This window comes from Puntigrus tetrazona, chromosome 10 (genome assembly GCF_018831695.1).
Source record: "Puntigrus tetrazona isolate hp1 chromosome 10, ASM1883169v1, whole genome shotgun sequence".
Lineage (NCBI taxonomy): Eukaryota > Metazoa > Chordata > Actinopteri > Cypriniformes > Cyprinidae > Puntigrus > Puntigrus tetrazona.
The window spans coordinates 4,155,404-4,177,073 of NC_056708.1; the positions used below are offsets into that span (position 1 = coordinate 4,155,404).

At 37.2% G+C, this 21,670-nt stretch overlaps 2 protein-coding genes across 18 annotated transcripts in view; both read right to left on the minus strand.

The window, feature by feature from the left end:
* Positions 1-8,711, minus strand: macir (macrophage immunometabolism regulator). Of its 2 annotated transcripts, none has more exons than XM_043250428.1 (2): positions 8,564-8,711; positions 1-4,925 (listed from the first exon to the last, which is right to left on the minus strand). In XM_043250428.1, the coding sequence occupies exon 2, from the start codon at positions 4,916-4,918 to the stop codon at positions 4,286-4,288; it is 633 nt and encodes a 210-aa protein (XP_043106363.1). In that variant the 5' UTR covers positions 4,919-4,925; positions 8,564-8,711; the 3' UTR covers positions 1-4,285. The 2 variants fall into 2 exon arrangements, with proteins under 2 accessions (XP_043106363.1, XP_043106364.1); XM_043250429.1 differs by having other exon boundaries at positions 8,585-8,692.
* Positions 8,712-11,618: 2,907 nt separating this feature from the next.
* The window catches only part of ppip5k2 (diphosphoinositol pentakisphosphate kinase 2), a 34,367-nt gene continuing 24,315 nt past the window's right edge, over positions 11,619-21,670 (minus strand). For 5 of the 16 annotated variants that reach the window (XM_043250376.1, XM_043250383.1, XM_043250374.1 and 2 more), the window contains 7 exons: positions 20,324-20,396; positions 17,525-17,644; positions 14,892-14,954; positions 14,134-14,154; positions 12,719-12,862; positions 12,493-12,606; positions 11,619-12,333 (listed from right to left, as the gene is read on the minus strand). In XM_043250376.1, coding sequence (XP_043106311.1) covers positions 12,071-12,333; positions 12,493-12,606; positions 12,719-12,862; positions 14,134-14,154; positions 14,892-14,954; positions 17,525-17,644; positions 20,324-20,396 — 798 coding nt within the window. In that variant the 3' untranslated portion in view covers positions 11,619-12,070. Of the gene's footprint in view, positions 12,334-12,492; positions 12,607-12,718; positions 12,863-14,133; positions 14,809-14,891; positions 14,955-17,524; positions 17,645-20,323; positions 20,397-21,670 lie in introns of those variants that run through there. The other 11 variants (XM_043250379.1, XM_043250385.1, XM_043250386.1 and 8 more) reach the window with 7 other exon arrangements.

Below are 21,670 nucleotides of genomic sequence, written 5' to 3' on the forward strand. Positions count from 1 at the left end.
CCAAATGGAAACCATCCTGTTTAATAATACCATAACGAAGGATTGCAGAATAAACATTTTAACATTAATGGAGCTATACATTTTGTGGATGGAAAATCATTAGAGGGTTTTTTTTCTTTTTACAAATAAATAGATGATGTGGTGATCAAGAAACATGTTTTGCCAGTGACAAAAGGCACTGATAAAAATACTTCAGCTAAAGTAAAATGTTTTTAATAATATCAAAGATAACACTTGTTTAAAATGCACACACACACACACACACACACACACACACACACACATATACACATATATATATATATATATATATATATATATTTAATAAATACACTTGTGACCCGAGTTAAGACATGGTTTTAAGCATCTGCATCTAACCATGTTATGTCAACAAATGGAGAATTATCATTATTCATTATCAGGTCAGTTATTGTCCTTTAGCCCAGCAGCAGACCGCATACTTTCAGATAATTAAAGTAATTGTTTTGACATTTTACCTTTAGATAAATTGACACTTTTGCCCCCCTGCCTTGCTGAGGCCCTCTTGTGGCCTTTCCGAAAACACACTTAGCCAATTCTTTAATGAACGCATATTGGAGGGCATTCGCGCACGGTTTTAACAAGAACGCAGAAAAGCCCGTGTTTCAGATGCTTACTGCATTAACACAACACTGTTTCTCCAAAGCGACTTTAGATCGCATTTAAGATACGCAACATTCATTCATTCACTCACTCACTCGCCACTCATTTCCTGGCAACACGACGCAAGAAATACACAATGCAAAGAACAGTGTTTTATTAATATCAAATGAAACTCAAACTCCGACAAAAACAAAAGTTAAACTTTGACACTGCAGTGGGTAAAAGAAGCATTAAAAATGCCGAGAACGGAGGATAACCGAACAATATTACATGTGCATTCAAGTATTCTAAAATGAACTAAGACATGCCTTCTGAATGTACGTCTTACCGAAGGCACTGCAGCCAGTACTGGTTTCTAACGCATTTTTATTCATTAAGAGATTAAAATGAGGTCGTATCCTTCTAGGCAGGAGTTTTTAAACGACGACTATCATCATGATGAATAGAGTATACAACGGTTTCAGCGCGCGACAGGTCTTCAAGCTTTTACGTTTTACCCTTATTAGCTCTGAAATATCGCGGTATATCTCACGGCCAGAATTTAGCTATTTCACGACGATGTAAAAAAAAAATACAACAAAACAAAACCCGTCCCTAAAACTCGGTTAATGGCATAGATAGCCCAAACACGAGAAGTAGCAACTCCTTACAGCTTTTATTCCAAACTCGTTCGATTCAGGACAGCAAACCGGCTTGCTTTTTGCTCATTTGGACTTGACTGAACGTGCCTTTAGATGAAATGGCCGACGGTCGTCTGACCAGTGAGCCGATTCCTCGATGCTTGAGGACTGTTCGTTCATTTCTGAATACACTTGATCTCATTCGCTTCGGGTTTAAGCGTTGTATTCATCGCTGTGAAGATAAATAATAAATCACACCGTTTCAATAACGTTACTAGTTGTTCCTTTAAAAGTGGTCCGACGAATTTCTAACCACGTGAACGTGAAGACTGTGTAGTTAGGAAATGAAATTAAAAATCCAATATTAAAAACTTTGGAAATACTGTAATAAAACATCACCAACACTTCACAATTAATAAATATGTCAAACGAATGAACCTAAGGTGCTTTTTAGAGCATATGCCTATATGGTATTTTAATGTTTCAGTCACCTAATCATCGGCGGTTGAACATTAAAATAACACGGAAGTTCGACAAGATTAGATTAGATTAGATTAGAAACAAAATGATGAAGTCGGTTATAGTAAGGGTGAAATCTAACAATTCATTTTCAAAATTACGGGAGGAAGATATAGAAGGGAAAAAAAAGATGCACGAGGGGTTCAACTAAACAGTTATAAAAAGGAGTTTTGAAAAGCATGAAATATAAGAGGAACATCTACGAAGATCTCAAAGAGTCACGATGGCAAAGGGTTAGAACAAATATCTTCAATGATGATGGAACGCTGTCACATATTAAATAAAGACAAATAAAATCCCATAAACGGTCATTAGTGCTTATCGCGTAAAACCGTGAAAGATTGTCTGCTGTTCAAAAATGATTCATCAAGTTCCCCTGGACTTTGGTTTTTATAGCAGTGTTGTCAACTGTGTGCACTGTGAAGGGGGATGGACAAAGCAAACGCCACAACCTTTCATTAACGTAAAGATTTCATCCAGAAAATGCTTCAACGTAAATTTAAAACGACCCGGCGAGCCTCCTGTAAAACGTCGATTAGAGAAATGAAAAGGCCATTAATGGTTTCTCTACGCTAACGTTAGTTCGGGTTCTCGGAGATAAGCCTCTCCCGCAAAAAAAAGCCTATCGGGGTCTGCGTCAAACATCATCCGGATTGCGTAACAGTCGAGATCCTCACCTGACACGAGTTACTAAAGTTATAACACAAGCGCGTGATCGGATGTTAGGGGAGAACAGGAGATTAAATGCAGCGCAGCCGTTGAAGTGTTTTGCACACGCTCACCAACTCACAAATAACAGTAGGAATTCAGCTATTAAGCCACGCCATTTATTGCTAATCCTGAAAAACCTCACGGTGAACGAATCCCCTGTAACGTACACTTTCACAATGACTTGTTGTGTGGATAAAGGTATAGCAATCACGTCATTATTTACTCACCCTCAGGTTCTCGCAAACTGAAAAAGAAGAATTTTGAACGTTTCTCGATGCAGTCTTTTTCATACGGTCAGTTTCCAATAAGTTCATAAAGTGAATTCAATTACTGGTGCTTTTACTCTTAAATCTGCTTTTAATCTCAGGATCAAAGTTAAGAGATGCTTAAGTCTCGACGGACTGAAAATAAAGTTACATTTTAGATGATCATCCGCAACAATTTTTAGCCAGTTCCTGCTAAGTTCCATGGCTTCCGCAAGCTTTAGACCAGATTTATGCCAAAGCAAACCTTCTTTTGGCACACCTAATGGCAGGATAAAGTAAAGATACCCAGAAAAGGCATGGACTAAATTAGTTTGGTGGCTGACCTTACCGCATATGCATTCGTAGGAGTTTCCCCTTTCGGACGCAATATTTATAAGTATTTTAATAAACAGACTGCAGTTGTCGATTCACAAGAGAGCACGTCTTGAGCCATTTGCCCTTGGCGTGGCTGTAAGGTTTGCTCCTCTGAGCTGCTCTTGACGGACTGCATTGCTCATTGTGAAAATTAGTCGTGGCTGTGTTTTTTAACGTGCGCTTTGTCAGCAGATCAACCACAGAAACTTCCGCTCCCGTCTGTGCTTTTACGGGATGACAACCATCTAGCGGTAATTCGCCCTGTTTAGTAAATCAAGAGCTGCGAAACGTTTCTCCAAAATTCAAAAAGTCAGGAACAAACACGAGGGTGAGTGACGAATGACAGAATTTGTCTTTTTGAACAAACTACTACTTAAGTTTCCTCTAACTGGACCTCATGGCGCTTTGTCACACCTTGAGATCAGTGGTCTATGGATGCCTAAAGCCCAAAGTGTACTTTACTTTTGTATGTGTGCATGTACAGCGTGAGGCGCAGCTTTTTCAAAGTGTACTCCATTTGATAGTGCGCCATCTTTCCTTGTGGAACAACTGATTAGTGCAAAACTTAATCAGTGCGTATGCACGACTTGCACCTGCAAAGAAAAATATGGCGGTTGGCATACAGTACGGGGGGTACTATTCTGGTGAAGTATACTTTGGGCTTTAGCTATGGTGACCATATGTGCCATTTTTCTTGAATACGTCCAGGGTAGGATTTCTATATTGCCTACAATATTTAGGTTTTGGCTTTGTTTGCATGTGCAGACCAATTAGTACAAGACATTAAACGACCATAAATGCTTTCGAACCACTAGAGGTACTTTATTGTCAAAACTGATCGGTCTGAGCAGCAATCCCTTTAAGTCAAACTCACGTAATATCGGCGTATTTGCATCACTTTGATTGTTCTCTGTAGATTTCATCTTTTTGCGCACGTCACGATTGGTCCAGTACATGCAATGCTTCCGTGGTATTGGTCAAACTACTTTTTGATCATTACCTTCAGCAAGTACGAACAATGCCAATAAAAAAAATCTGGGCCAGGACCGTCCAGGAAAAATGGCACGTACGGTCACCCTGTATTAGTAGCGAACTGCCTATAATCGGAGTGGTAAAAACCGAGGCCCTACATCACAGACAGACGACTGTGGGCAGGTGGACATTTCTGAGAACTCATGTCTTGTTGCGGGTGAACATGCGCTCGCCCCTCAGATTGAGATGCTGTAGCTGGTACTGCAGCACTTCAGTGTCCGCCGGCTCCCTGAGGCTCATCTTGTCCAGGTTGAGGTAGTCCAGGGATTTGGAGTACACTCGTTTGCCCTTCAACAGGCAGAGGGGCAGGGGCCCGTGTAAGGCCTTGCTGGGCTCCCCGCTCACCATCGACTTCAAGCAGCCGTCACCGGAGCTGGGCATGCGCCTCCTCCGGCGTCCGTTGATGGCTGGGATGTCGTACGGTTGGTAGTAACGGCTTTTGGCTTTGTAAATCCGCGAGGCTCGGTGCAGGCTTAAATCCACAGGCTTTTTGATAGGGCTGGGCAAGGCCTCTGTGTTGCTGTTGTCAGGGCTGGACCATTTCTGGGCTAATTTGAGAAGCTCCTCACCGGTGGTGAAGCCCACGAGATAGTTGGAGTTCATGTGGAGGATCTGGTATCCTGAGACAGTACTTTTAATGGGGGAGCAGGGAGTGCTGGAGCACCGGGGTTTATCGGCTTCTGGCTTCAGGGTGGCTTTGACCTCAGCAGCAGGCAGAACGGATATGGGCGCCCTGGACACTCCACTGGCATCCATTTCCATCTTTAATGACATGACCTGGCTGAAACACACAAACAAAATGTTACAGCCTATATTTTATCATCATTTACTTTCTTAATCCTTGTCAAATCTGCTTTTCACAATGCAGATTGTTTTAAAGCAGCTTCATGCATTATGCTCTCTATGTCTATTATGTCTTTGCACTTTACCGTACATAGCAAGGCTATTGTATTATTATGGCTGGATAATATGACGATTTAAATCAGTGCAAATGATCCTTCAGGTTATGTGACCCTGTACCACAAAACAAGTCTTAAGTCGCATGGGTCTACTTGTAGCAATAGACAAAATCTCGCCCATTGTATGGGTGAAAATTATCTTTTAGGCTAAAAATCATTATGATATTAGGTAAAGACCATGTTTCATGCAGATACTTTGTAACTTTCCTACAGTAAATATATTACAACTAAATATTTGATTAGTATCATGCCTTGCTAAGAACTTCATTTGGACAACTTTAAAGGTGATTTTTAGATTTTTATTTTTTTTTGGCTCAGCTATATCTCAAATATTATCTATATCTCCCAAATATAGCCCTATGCTAACAAACCATTTAACAATGGATTAAAAAGATTATTTATTCAGCTTTCTGATGATTATTCTGATGCCTGGCACATGCTAAATCGTCACAGCAAAATTTGAGGATGGAAAAACAGGAATCATCTAGTAAATTATCCAGGAATTTTAACATGATTATTAAATTATATAACTATTATGCTTTTGCAACTGTGTATACATCACATTCCATGAAATTGTTTTTGTTTTGTTTGTAAATTATTATGACAATGTTTATTTTATCTTCTTTTTTGTATTACAATATGATGTATATTTTATCTCCTTCTATCTTTATCTTCTTCTTGGATTTTAACAGCGGCTGGTAATAATAGGTGCTTTTCCACCACCTACAAAAAGCCACATATACATAGTTTATTTTTATTGGTTAATGGTTATTACGGTATTCAAATCTGGTTACACAAAACTTTATCTGGAATTAAATGAAATATTATTGAATGAATAGTATTTAGATTTAACTAGTATCAGAACAATAAATTGGTAAATAATTAAAGATTATTAAATATACTTTGAAGCAGAACTATTTTAAAACCCGCTGTATTTTAATAAATAAAATTTAAACACATTATATATATATATATTATTGTGCCCCCAGATATTTAATGCAATCCTAAATCAAACAAAATCAAGCATATGTGCTTATCCTTGGTAAAAAAAAAAAAAAAAGCTGTCAAAATGCTGAACAACAAAATACACAAAAACTGTGTATAATTCCTTAATTGCAGTTATTTAATCATTTCTGGGGTAATTTTGTCAATTAGAAGCAGTTGCATCTGTCCTCCTGTAGAACACGCAGATGTAAAATCTATAGACGGCTGAGAAAGGCTTAGGAGGCTCAGCTCAACTTCAGTGAGAATGGACCTTAAAATCAAAACACTGAAAGATCATTCCAAATGCTGACTCATTTTGACAGATAAAATAACAAAAAAAAAAAAAAACATTCAGGAGGTATAAAACGGAACTCAAATCTGGCATTTGGATTACGCTGACTATGATGCTGTGCCAGTGACGTGAGAAAGATGTCTAACAAAATTCTAGCAACCATTAAGATCCTACAAATCGAAGGAGAATTTCAGTGTCCAAAGACAGGTGGAAGGAAGAATAAATCGGTTCATTTCTCACATTATCAGGTTATTATATTATTTTATCCAGTTTTTATAATCAATTTTAATAATCTTTGTGCATATTATGCAAACTGAGTATAAATTTAACTGTATCAGCCGTTATTGCTTGGTTTTTTATTGTCTTTTAAAGGGTTACTCCATCCCAAAATTGACTGTCCCATTGACTGCCAAGTAAAAACCACTATCAACGTCCAGAAAATATGAAAAACATCGTTCGGATTTTTCATCTGCCACCAGTGGTTCAACCCTAACATTATGAAGAAATGGGAATTTTTTTTTGTTTGGAATGATTCAACAAATTTGGCACCGTAGCTTTGCCGTAGCACCTTTTTGGAGAGCGCTGCTGCAGGAAAATTGCATACGCTCTTCTGTGTCAGCAACACAAGGATATGTCATCTACGTACATTTTATTTGAATGAAACAGTGCATCTCATTCTTTGTACTCTTAATACACATCACTGTATTCAAAATACCAAAAAACGCTTTGTAAGGCATGTACAAAACATTTCTTTTTGCGTTGTAGTGCTGATTAAATAATAATAACAATAATTAACTATTATTGTTATATGATTTTATTAATTCTTTGAATATTGCCATTTTGTATTGAGCATTTTGTACTGCATTTAAAGCACAACGCAACACTTTTATTCATATTAAAGTGGGCTTATGAGGAACAAATTAATTGATCATATACTGTTCTTGATATTCTAATCTACACGAGTGCTTAGACTGCTAAAGGTTCTTAGCAACGATGCCATAGAATTTTTGGTTCCGCAAAGAACCATCTCTTTTTATAATCTGAAGAACCTTCTTGTGAAACAGAACGGTTCTTCAGGAGTCCTTTATAGAACCATTTAGACGAAAAGGTTCTTCTACGGCATTGTGAAGCACCTTTATTTTTAAGAGCGTAGAAAACATTAGGATTTGTGTGTGCTTTCAAGTCTATTTTCACTTGACATGAAAGAATGAACAAACCAACTAACAAATGACCCAATAAACTTAAGATCATTATTTTACACACTTATCGATCATCAGCGTATTAACACATGAACCACATCATATTTTGCACATTTCAAAAGAAGTGTGGTAGTTAAGGGCTATAATTACACGATTGCATTGCCAGGATCAGCGCATTAGAATAAAACAAGAACCATCTGTGTTCTGTCAGACTGTTTGGAGCGCCATTTGTACAAATATTTTAGATAGATGGATAGATAGACAGAACTATACATGTAAATGTATTCTGGCTTCAATTATTTCTCACTGCATTCCTAAATTTTGGTTTAAAAACTAATAGGTATACATGCATTATTCACTCATTAATCAAAACGTCCCACACTGATCTCATACAGCACGGTTGTGGTTTGCACAGTGTAGTTGCTGGATGTAACCGACCACTATTCATATGGAAATGTGTTTCATCCCAGACAAGGATATGAGGGATAAACCCTGCGAAACCAGGCCAGTGCTTTACTGTAAACGAACCAAAGATCACTGTAGCGTTTGAGCAGAAATCAAACGCGCATTTCAGCACTTTATAAATTGTGAATGACGCAAAAGCATGATTAACATTGATAATAAACGATCGTTTTTAGGGTTTAGTGAGAGCTAGGCGAGGAACCTGCCAGTTCCATCCTGATGATGATGATGATGATGATGCTCGACATTAGGGACTGAAATACTGTGCCGAGAAACCGTATGTACCATACAAACGCGTTCATTAACAGCTTCGTCGTCAAATACGAGTAATAGTAATTATTCATTAAACAGGCAAGCGTCCTCCAAACGCTGCCTTTATTCTGGGCTGTGTCACTGCCACCATTTCGCGATTTACAGCAGCGGAGAGGGGATTTAACATCACAACCGCGGCGAGCTCGCTGACAGCGCTTTGATCGCTGCGGAGCGACCGTAATATAACGAAGAAAATAGCGTAAAATCAAACCTGTTCAGAAAGACTGCACACCTGGGCTTGAGAAAACCATAGACGAGATCCTGTCAGAGGAGTCTGCCGTCGACGCCAGTCACGTGACGCGAGCCGCGGACGCCTCGGATGCAGTCACGTGACGCGACGAGGGTCGGATGCTCTTATGTAAAGCAGCGCTTCTCAAACAAGGGGCCACTAGGGGACTCAGAGGATTTCTAAGGCGCTACAAAAAGACTTGAAGCCAGTGCCTGAACCGAGGTACCCGGGATTTTGCCGAGTTCGACGTTTTTTTTGTTGACTCTGGAACGACATTGTGATTAACCAATCAAATTTGAAGAACCAGTTTATAGTTTTTGTGAACTTTAGGCTTACAGTCAGTGTTTGGTGCTTGTACATCCATCTATAATTTCCTCAGATTTTAGCCGTTACTCATAGGTAAGGTTAGAGAGGTGTAGAGATATGCTCAAAATGACATTTTTGGATAAAACATTTTCCTTGGTCAACAAAACATGTCGAGCAACCACTGCTTTGTGCCTAGGGATAATTAGTAAAAACATATTTATTGTAACCAACGTTGACCGGCTGTTTCTTGTTTTGTTTATTTAGTACTTATTTAATTTAATCTTTAATAAACCAGGAAACGAGGGAGTTAATAGATAGCGTTCTCTACTAGTCCCGCCTCCCGTACCCACGTCACTAATAGACTGCGAGGCAGTGGTAGATAAGTTTGGTTGTGCGAGGCGGTAAAGCTTAAACTGTAACAAGCGAATGAGAGATCAAACGTTAATTCAGGAACAGTGCAGTTATATGATTGCTCACTTTTTAAAAATGCTTGTAAATCAACCAGACAATGTTTCTATTTAAACATAGTCTTTTAGACAGGTAACAGTTGTGACAATTGTAAAAACAACACTTAGCCACGTTTTTCCATTTATTTTTAAAGATATTTCAATGTTTTTATAGCACTTTATACATTTGTAATTTCTATTGTTGGTAGCAACTGGTAGCAAATGGAGATGTGAGAGGTGAGGTTTGATTTCACATGTATTTGAATTTTTTGAACGGATAGCCCTTTGAGATGTTACATGATATTTTAGGAATAGCTGTTGCACATTTCCATATAGAGGGGACAGAACAAGTTGACAAGGACAAATGAAATAAATCAGAGCACTAGATAACAAATTAAGCTTCCAAGCCATCAGTGTCAGGGATCTGTCCTGACACTGTGTTTCTTGTGTTTTGTTGTCAGCCTGCGGCTCTGTTTTTGTCAGCCTTGTGTTTTCCTAGCCCCTCCTCCTTGTTTCCTCTTGACCACACCCTATTGCTCTCACCTGTTCCTTGTGTGCTTTCCTCTCTATTTATAATGCCCCTTGCCCTATCGTCTTTGCTGGTTTGTTGTCATTCTCATCCATTCTGTCACTGTCTTTGTCTCTGTTTTTGTGTCCCTGCCAGGTTGGCCTTGCTCCCTGTTTGGTTTGTTTTTGCTTTTAGTTTAGTATTTTAATTCTCTTGTCCTAATCCTTTGTTTGCATATTCTGCAAGTAAATTATGTTGGTTAAATTGGTAAAAAAAAAAAATGTTACTGTTAAAAAAAAGCTATGGCCCTCTGGCAAGCAATTAAAGGGAGCAGGGCCCGTATTTATCAGCCTCTGAGGATTACTTAAAACACTGCTAAGGCTGAATCCCAATTCTATTTTATACCCCTTCCCCTACCCTTTTCCCTTGAAAGAGTGTCAAGGGGTAGGAGTGAAAATAATTTGGACACCACTACTACGACGTCTCACGTCTTCATATGTCGTCTAGCTCCCACAACTTCAGGAAAGCCCACAATCCTCTTAAAAGTGGCTTATTTTTGCAATATGGTTTAGCTTGAAAGTCACAGTAGTGGCCAAAATTGATGTCTGAGCCAAACATTCAAAATATTGCAACAAACATATTGCATAATTGCTTAGAGTAAGTTGTTTTATTTGTGACGATAATGCCACGAAACATGCAAAATAGTGTGCTTGTAATATTTGGCCTTGCTGTCATTAATTTGCAACCGAGTACACTGTTGGGATTAGTAGAATAACTTGACATATACTTGCAAAGTTTCTGACAGCCAGTATGTTGTAGGCCCATGGAAATTATACTCTAATGACTGCTAGATGACATGTAGTTGCAAAGGTTCTTGCTATTAGTAGAATGTCTAAAGACATATCTAAGACCCTGCTTTACGGTGTCATTGTTGGTGTATTGCCGCAGTTTTCTCAAATTGAATTACTTTCATTTCTGCAATTAGAGCATTGACATGTTGAGTGGAAAAGGCTATTAAATGTCTTTGTCAGAAAAAAACTTTGTTCTTGAAGTTTGTAATGTTTTATTACCTCCATATTATCATTTAAATCCAATATGTCTTATATTCGCTGGAAAGTGTTTGTAGTCTCCTCTTTGCTGCCATCTTGTTACTCCTATAAAATATTTGCATCTGCCATGTAAACAGACATATTTCTTAATATATTGCTCCGCCAGTGGCAGTTGTATGTCTTAAAAAAAGCAACTGACGTCAGTTCGGGTTGGTGCTTTTCTAGGTAATGTTGCCAAGTCTATGGTTCTCCTTGCGAAACTGGGCTACTTTTACACTCTTCCTGTAAGTTGACTTGTAGTCTGTGGGTTAAAGCGATGGAGTAATTTTAATGCAATGGGACCCGATGAAGGGCATCACAGAAAAAAGTGATTTGGTTGGTTTTGTTTGGCAGACCTGGCAACCTGGTACATCTACTTTGGGTTGTTTTCATAAGGTGTTGTAAGTGTAAGGTGTAAATTCAGATAATGGTTATTTATCACTACTAAAGGATGACGTAAGCTTGTGGTTATATTTTGGATATCAGGGCCCATATTCATTAAAAAAAAAAAAAAAAAGAGTTACTCCTAGTAACAGTTGTTGTAAATGTGGGTGTTTCCTCTTAACATTAAAGGATCCTTGTAAAGAAGATTTTAGAAAACATCTTAACCCTTAAAAAGCACAGTTAAGGTTTGGGTTAAACTGTTGTTGTTGTTGTGTTAATGAATATAAAAATGCCAACAGTCAAAGTTAATTCCCAATTTACACAACATTCATGTTTAATTTTAGTTTGATGGAAAAGTACTTGTTAACATAAGGCAGATGTCAGCTGCAGTGGAGGGAAAGAAGTGCACAGTCCGATTGTGATCAAATCTACGCATTAAAAATATGATTCTAAACAAGAAAATATCACTGTGGACCTTGTTTGGTGAGGCCCCAGAAAGTGCTGCATTCATTAAATATTCCAAAAGAATTAAAAGCAGCTGCAGCAGCATGTCATACTATGACAAGTAATTCTACGCGAGCTTTTACATTTTAACATTCAAATATACAAGATAAACGTAACATTCTTCTGAACCATTCAAGGTGAATGGAAAAGCTATGTAAGCCTACGATATGATTGTAATTACAACAATACGCTATCTTTTGGTGGACTGTGTTTTGGTATCAAACATGAGACATGTTTTTGCCATTGTTGGGTGTCATGTGTGAAAGCCTGACACAGTTTTTGTAACACTCTTGTTTTCTAGAGCGGGTGTTTCATGTGTTGCCGTGCCACTGGATCGTTGCTGGGTTTTAACAGCAGAGTCATGAGATTCAGGCGGCAGAAGGATGGGAATGTTGGGAGCAGGCTTGGGCTGTTTGGTCTCCGAGCTCGGCCTTGAGGTTTTCCCGCTACTCGCGCCATGCTCCGAAATATCTGCCGAAACGCCTCTGGGTTTCCTTGCTGGAAAATGAACTTGATCTGAAAGTGAAAAATATATATTGAGTAAACAAATCAAGTTTCTGTGTAAAATGACACTCTCAAGTTTTTCAATGATGACTGCGGGAACCCTAATAAATCAGACGTGACATAATTTGTTCCAATATTTCGCCATCAATATTTGCATTTAATGCAACATGCCTGAGGCACTCTTCTCTGGTGAGTACGCCTTCTTTCCAAGAGACTGTGTAAACGGACAGGGCAAGACCTTTGCTGGAGTGTAAGTGTTCAAAGGAGCCTTCTTTGCCGTCACAGCTAAGGATGGACAAACAGAAAGCGGTTAAGAAATGTACAGTAAACAGTAAATGTACATGTCCACAGATTATATACAGTGGCAGTCGGTGTGTGTGTGATGTCTTGATTATACCTGGGGAGGATGCAGATATTTCCAGTACTGGATCGTGAGATATGGCTATGGAGGCAAGGAAGTCATCCACTTGTTTGAGAGACAGGGAATTATGGAGGGTCTCCAAGGGACAGATGGAAGGAACCATGGAGTACAACTCAAAACCTTCAATGAAATGTACCACAATATCAGACTGTGAAAAAGAAAGACTATAAAACATCTTCAGCTGGAATGATCGTTTAGCAAGAACTAGAACTTAAGATCTTGGACACACGGCGTTCCATTTCCAAGCAACAACACCGTCAAACGTGAGTTTGAGGTGGTTAGGATGGAGGCGGATGGGTCACACAAAGAACAGCTCACAATACCTTCAATCTACCAAAAACATCACTTGGCCAAGATGAATTTATGAAGCGGATATGATAACTGACCTACCTTGTATACTTTTTTTTTTTTTCTCTCAGATGAAACAACATGATTATGATTGGATATATTCACATCATGCAATTTGGCACAAGATGTCTGAATAGAAGTCTTCAGGAATCGTACTAATAAAAGCAATAAGCAACGAGAGGCCGTGCATTACAGCGATCATTCCAACTGTAACTCACGGACTCTCATGATTTATTGTATTAATTCACACCAAACTAATACATAACCAACAGCTATATAATATAAAAGACACCAACAGTTAGAAATGGTTGCATTTATCAAAATAACCAATTGTTCTAAGTTCATTAGCCTAACCATGTTAACGGTTGTCAAGGAGCAGTTCATTTAAATAATGCACTTTGAAGAGCGCATAAAAAAATAAATATAATCGTTAATATTGTACGACAAGTGTGGATTTACTACAGTGGACTGAAATAACAGATGGAACTGGTTACATTTAGATCATTTCTACTTATTATTTAAATGCTATACTACTTAACAGCCATGTTGATTTGCTAAGGTTGTTAAAAAAAAATCTATATTCATCAATAATAAAGGAAGAGGCATCTTAAGAAGTAAAAATCTTAAGATCTATTCACAACAATGTAAGCCAACCGGTATTAGGCAATGTTCAAATTAATAGGTTTGGTGATTTAGTTAAAACGGATCTTAAATGTGAAAACTGTCGTTGTTATTATTTAAAATAAATGTAAATACATCAAAAATATAAATGTGAATTACTTTTCCTTCTGCAAATGCAAGGAATAAACTAAAACGCACAAGGCTCAGAGGATAGTTTTCTTGTGGAAACATTAAGTGAAAAAAAAAAAGGACTTTTTATTTAATAGGTAGGATCACTGTGGACTTTGGTAAGGGTCAAAATGGGATTAAAGACAAGATCTAAATACTTACTAAACAAGTTTGGGAATCAGAGCCAAAATCAAATAAAAAAAACACTAATTAGACAGGATAGAACGAGTATATTAAGCATGATTAACACTTACCACTGAACATACTGGAAAACACTGACCCATTTAGAAAAGCAGATTAAAAGAAAAAAACAAAAAAAACAAACAAACAATAAAAATGATATGCTAAAAAATTTCCAAAAACATCATCTTAGATTTTACCCACCTTTTAAACGCTACAACCATATTATAAATATTCAGGAATACAACCGTTTTAAAATAATGCTTTATATGACATTTATTCCTTGATTTCTTCTTTAATGCATGTGACTCCGCCAGGTGAAAATGTTATATTTCTTACAGAATTTGAAACCGAAAATACAGAAATCACGTGAAGTGTTGGGAAATGCTAAAATGCGCAAATAAACATACAGGGGTAAAATAAAAAGGTGTTATTTTAAATGCATATCCTTTAAATAGCCCTAAGAGCAGCAAATACCGATCACCAGATAATTCAACATATTTCATCAGGGTTTAAGAACTAGCTCATTCAGCCACAAATAAACGAGTAAACATTAGCTAACAACAAAATACGCCAAATTCCCTTTTTAACAGACGGAACAAAACTGACAGCAATCTTTGAAATTCATGTAAAGAGACCACCGTGCAAAGGAGACATAAAATATCATTTTCTGGTGTGTTGAAATTGCATTTTCAGTCCTCTAAAAATGAATAACTCGCATTCCCTGTTCTGTGGTCGATGGAGGAACTCTATATCCAGAAGAACAACAAAAAAAAAAAAAAACTGAATGTGAGGGGAAGATAGTACTAGGAGTTAACAAAAGCAAACATACCATTGGTTGGGTGTCGCGCAAATGAGATAGAAAACCTTTTTACAGCAGAACCACGTGTAGCCTCTGAGAAAGAGAAAAACAGGTACCTGAAATGTATAACAGCTAACAGAAAGAGGGTTAAAAGAAGGGCTAAAGAAGGCAAGAGTCATGCAGGAAAGACGCAGAAGAAAAGCAGAGGAGTGCTTGTGTTAAGTGTTCGGACAGCCATAGGGGTAGTGATTAAAAAAAAAACTTTTCTTTAGGTTAAAAAAAACCAACCAACCAACCAACACAAAAAAAACACACCATATTAACCTTGGAATGCATAATGGGGGTTAAATTGTTACGACATAGTAGTAGCTATCAGTTGTGCTCCTGGAGCCTCAATATATCTCACACCTGATCTTGCTTAATTGACCACAGGTTTCTCCAATGCTGTGGGTCACCAGGACTAAGATTAAAAACCACTTGATTTTTTTTTTTTTTTAAATGTAAATGTCAAAGTCAACTGTAGATAGGCCTACTTCACATTGAAATAGTATAGTATACTACTATGACTACTAGATTTACACTTACATGATTACTAAAAAGTTAGTTTTTTCATATTTCACCTCGGTCAACAGTTTGGATGGATCTTAGTAAATGCTGAAGGAACAGACACATTCAAACTTGTGACTGGTACTGGTAACATGTCAAAAAGCAAAAATCTTTGTGCAAGATGTTGAGGCAAACAGCATCACATTAAACCTAAAATTTTACGGCACCTGACCATTGTGTATAATCACATTTTTAAACGATGCTGTAGTCTTGCCCTGACTTAGAAGTATATTGGAAATCATTGACGTGGTCGCTCGCATGAATGTGCCTAGATAGCCTTGGCTCCTTGAATCCTCAGAGATTTGTTAGGCTAGCCCTCCTAGCAGCCATCCTTTAAATACTGGGCTAGCTTCCTCTCTTATCTGGGCATAACAGGATAGAATGTCTAGATATTATCTAATATTCTGTTTTCTTGTTTAACACTATTTATGGTTCATTTGTGGCACTGAGTTGGAAGTCTTGCAAACGTTACAGGGCAGTGTATATGGGAATTTTCTATTTAGATTACTCAGTATTTTGTAGGTTAGAAAAACTCAAACAAAATGTGAAAAAATATATTAAGAAAATGATTTAATTACACAAAGAAAAAAAAACACTTCCACTATCCAAAACAGATCATTTCGCCTCCATTATGCATTCATGTAGGTTTTTTTTATGATCTTGCGTTCTAAACTTACAATAATAGAAATGTTAAAAAGTAATAATTGTCGCTATGCTTTCTTTTCTCGTCCACAAATAAGCCATGAAATCTCCGATTTCCACAAAATCATTTGCAGGTATCAAAAAAATGCTGCAGGTGTGGTGCTGAAAAATGGAAATAAAGCAAACCCAGAACGCTATTGTAGTGTACTTAAATAATGAATGTGATTTAAAATTTGAGTTTCTGCTGTTGGTCTCTAATTTTAGCCAGTAATTTGGAATAGCAACAACATGACACTAAACTGCCTAAAAAAAAAAAAAAAAAAAAAAAAAGTGCCAAAATTCAAAACTGTAAAATTTTAGTTAAACGAAATGGTCATTTATTTGGTCAAGATATTGAACTGGATTGAACTGCTTGTTTAATTTGGACTGCATTTAACATGTTTTAATGCACATTTTCAATAAAGTTTTGCTTGCATGGACTATTAAAATGAAGATGATCAATGGTTTAGAACGGCATGAGGAAATTAGTTTTAGTAAATTTAGTTACATTTTAAATTACACAATATATTTAAATAGATAGATAGATAGATAGATAGATAGATAGATAGATAGATAGATAGATAGATAGATAGATAGATAGATAGATAGATAGATAGATAGATAGATAGATAGATAGATAGATAGATAGATAGATAGCTTTTTGGTGAACCCAAATGAAATCTTTGTTATTAAGTTACACCAAAAACACAAGTGCTCAAAATGTCACTTCTTAAAATTTTAAATGCAAAATATTTAAAGTGTACCTAAAGCATACTTTTAATAGTTCAACTTCAGCACAGTCAAATATACTAAACTGGTCTTCAGCACCTCTTCCACACAATTAAAGTACAAAATTAGTTCAGCCAACGTGAAGTATACCAGTTTAGTAGACTAAACGTACAAATCGCAGGGCATTTTATTAAGTGCATGTATTTGTACTAAGATATAATAATAATAATAATTTAAAAAAATGGAATAAACAGTGTTATTTTTTGTTACACAAGGACGGGAAAAGAATGAAATAAAGAACTAGTATAGTTTTTTTGTGGGATAATAGATTATGTAATAATAGGATTATAAACAGCTTATTGTCTTATTATTCATATTCATGAAACATATACTTCGTAGTATAATATTCTTTTAAAAGCATATGAGGTGCAGAATCCCAAAAAAAGATCCTGATGTTGTTTTAATGTAGCATAAATACATTGCTCAGGGCAAAACCACAAAAAGATTATTTATTTCAATGCAACCAGTTAAGAACAACCCGAGCTCCGGTGCTTCACACTGAAAACACAAATAAGACTCCAGGGATTTCCTTAAAAACGGGGACGGGGATTCACCATTAGAAGGTGTGTGTGCGTGTCTGCACATACCATCTAAGAAGCCAGAGGAGGTCAGCTTTTTACGGTGTGCGTGAGCGTAATCTTGTAGGTTAGGTGCACTGGAGGAGCCGCCCAGCACCATGGTGCTAAACAAGCCAGCACAATGAGACCCTGATGGGAGTTAGAGAAGATACATACAGCAATCGGGTGTTCCCAGAGACACACCACGCAATGCATGCAGCATGCATTTCTACAAGATTCTTGCCACAGAATGAGTAGTGCAGCCTCACTGAAAGCATCCCATAATGACAGTAATGTCTTTTGTCATAGCAAACCTAGTAAGGCAAACTAATCTTCAGTGCTTCTCACTTTTAGAAAGTACTCATTGAACATTAGACGATAGGGTCGCATGTCAAGTATTACTGACTAAATACACTACTTTTGCTGTTAATTACCAGAATGTATGGTCATTAACAGCTGATAACAACAACAACAACAACATAAATGCTGTAAAGGTTACAAGTTTAAGTACATTTCCACCACTTTTTAGTGTCGCTATTGTTTTAAATAGTAAAATTGAAAAAATCTTTGATGTCCACACATCACAAAGCAAAAGCAACTCAAGCTCTTAGTTGTTTAAAAGATGATCACTGACAAACTTTTCCCAAATAATCCAAATTTTAATTTTAAGTGTATATGAATATATAAATCAAAAAGCGCTTTCTAGATCCAGTAAATGGTCACCGTATTTAGTTCATCCCTTTTTAAACTGTCCTGCAGTATGACAAAAATGTTTTTTTACAGTGAATACAAAAATACAATACATTTCTATTATGAGCCATAAAAGAATAGACGAAAATGCACGTCGAGTAGGGCTGAGCGATAAATCACTAATGGTTATTTTTTACAATATAAAAACAAAACAAAAATATTATGCACCAAAGGTGGAGCAAAACAGTGAAAGTTTCTTTTTTTGTGATTAAGATATAGCATTTGAGCGTTCATACCGCATTTACATTTAGCAAAATTGCAGTTGCCTTTTTTGTAAAGTGGCTTACAAATGTGGACAATGGAAGCGATCCGAAAAAAATAAATAATAAATAAACAAAAGAGCACTGATATACAAGTGCTATGACAAGTCTCAGTTGGTTTAGTGCAGTACAAGCTATTTTCTTTTTTTTTGTTTTAAAAATATTATAAATACGAAGCAAAAAGAGCGAGCTGGTGTATAACGTATAAAAAGAATTCAGAACACAAAAAGATTAGAAAAGCTAGTGTTAGTTTAGCGGTGAATGTCCAAATCTAAAATGAAACGGAATAGAATTAGAATAGATAGTGTTAGTTCTATAGTTAAATGATCAAATAAAGATGAAAGATGTTCTAAGGACTCGTGATTCGTGACAGGTTATTCCACCAACAGGGAATATTTACTTTACTGTGAAAGTGATTTTATGCCTCTTTGAAATTGACAATACAGTGACGTTCACAATGTTCAATGCAAGCTTCTAGAGGCACATAAATCTAAAGTAATGAATTTAGGTAAAGGGGTGATGAGCCAGTGGTGGTTTTGTTTGTAGGCAAACATCAATGCCTTGAATTTGATGTGAGCAGCTATTTGTGGACAGGGCAAACTGATAAAATTGAGAGGTGTGGCATGCATTCTTTTTGGCTCATTAAAAACTAATCTTGCTGCCACGTTCTGAATTTATTGTAAAAGGTGTGACAGAACTGTCCGGAAGACCTGTAATAGTCCAATATGGACAGAACAAGACCTTGAACAAGGAGTTATGAAGCATTTTCTGAAAGAAAGGGCCTGGTCTTCCTGATGTTGAATAAAGCACATTTGCAGGACTGGAAAGTTTTAGCGGTGCGGTCTGAGAAATCAAATCACAAATCCGATTGAAGGAGCTGGTTGATGTGCCTAACTGGATGGTGAAATTGTGATGAAACGACGGGTATGATGGAACCACAAGCTGAGATGTGAGCAGCTATCATATACGAAAATCCATGTTTCTGAATGACAGAACCTAGTGACGCCACGTAGACAGAGAAGAGAAGCGTTCCGAGAACTGAGCCCTGAGGCACCCCAGTAGTTAGATGTTGCACTTGGACACCTCACCTCTACAAGACGGCTTAAAGAAGGATCTGGCGGTTGACCGTGTCAAAAGCTGCAGATGGATTCCGCAAAATAAGTATTGAAGATTGGGAATCCGCTCTTGTCACCAGAGTAAAAAGTAGGGTAGAACTATAAATTGTCACTAGTGAGCAAAAATCTGCCTATAAACTCAAAAGAAATAAAACCATGCCAATTATCGATATCAACCGATATGGAAAAAATGATGTCCATATCGCCCAGCCCTGATGTAGAGTGTAGCATGTCACACCGCAGGACATTCAATAGTATTTCATGTTACCTGTCCTTCTACAAATATGTATAATTACACAGCAAGGCAAATTTATATGCTGCAAACCATGAGTGTTTGTGTATACAGGCCTGCAAACACGCAAAGGACATTACAAGCATATATGAGAGTCAGCACTGTATTAGTCAGCTGTGTGGCAAAAATCTTAGAACAGTGTGTTTCAGAGTAAAGGTCACTAACAGAATTACACATTCAGTTCAAAATAAGACCCAAATTAATTGGTCATTAGGTTTAAAAGAATCAAGAGAGAGCAGCCACACCAACATCACACACAACAGCGATTAGAAATGGAACGGCAAAACATTATTTGGACATGTACGACCAGGACAGTGAGTCAAGAGTTCCTCTGTAATGAACATTTAGGATATCATAAAATGTGTCTGTGCAGTTGGTAGATCAACATTGTGAGTGTGAAGTGACGTCTTACCTATTCCAGGGGTGAGCTTGTGATCCGGGTGCAGTCTGCTGGGTCTGCTGTGGCTGTTGTTCTCTGACAGAACCTGAAAAGAACACAAGCACACGACGGTAACTACTTAACAAAACATCAAGCCATCTACCAGGCACGTTCCAGATGTTAATAAGCAGCACCATAAATGTGAGTTCACAGGTCTATACACCAAAAACGAACAAAAACCCAGCATGAAGAAACAAAAATGGACCATGCGTTTAGCATTGCCACAGACTCCATTCCATATCAGAAACAGGAAATGAGATCAGGAATGCGGAAGGGTATGAGGACAAACATGGCAACAGTTTATAGAGTACAAATCATATTTCATATGCGTTTGCATTCACGTAAAACCCAACAGAGCAGGGAACAGCCCGGTTATTTTTCCACTGTTAAAAATATTCGATATTCATGCAAAACCAAAAGAAACTTATCGAAATGACGAAATCTACTTTGGGAGGGGGAAAAAAAGAAGTTATCCTTGGCACAGAGTCCTCTTGCTTTACCTGAGGCCTAGAGCAATCTTGATTTCCTGACAGTTCAAAGTCACGGATTCAGCCTAGTTCTCAACTAAAAGGATTGTCAATGGAGCCCGTGGAAATAAAAACACACACGGGCACACAAAATCTGTCTTTACGTTGTACGCTGCTGTTCAAATGTTTGGGATCAGTAAGTTTTTTAAATGTAATCTATTATGCTCATCAAGGCTGCATTTATTGAAGTATTTGCAAAAATACAGAAAAAAACAACAACAGTATAATTGTGAAATATGACAATATATGAAATCTGAATCCTCTGCGTCATTATTCCAGTCTTCAGTGTCACGTGTAGTAAATGCTGCTCCATGTGAAAGCACGCATGTGATAGAAATTTACAGCCGATTACTGGTTTTACAGACAAGATGCGCATTAAATATCGCATGTGATTTAATGTGCAGCCCTACAAGGCACTCCTGAAACCAGACGGTTGCGGTCAAGGGAAAAAAAATACTATATAAAATATTACAAATATTTATGTATAAATACTATATAAATAGAATGTATAATACTAATACTATTATATAAATAGTCTGTATAAATAATAAATGTGTTTTGACAACTGTTTTCCATAGAAATACCTAGAAACTGATTATTTTACTATGGAATTGAGGAAAATGTGTGGTTTTCAACTGCAGTTGTGTGACCTAAATCTATGCTAGTATGAAAGACCATAAAATCTAATAAAACAGTTCAATTTCAGTTGGATCCTTCAGAAATTTTAATATGCTGATAATATCTGTGATACCCATGATACCCTTATGGAAAAAACCTTGAATGGAGTCGCGAC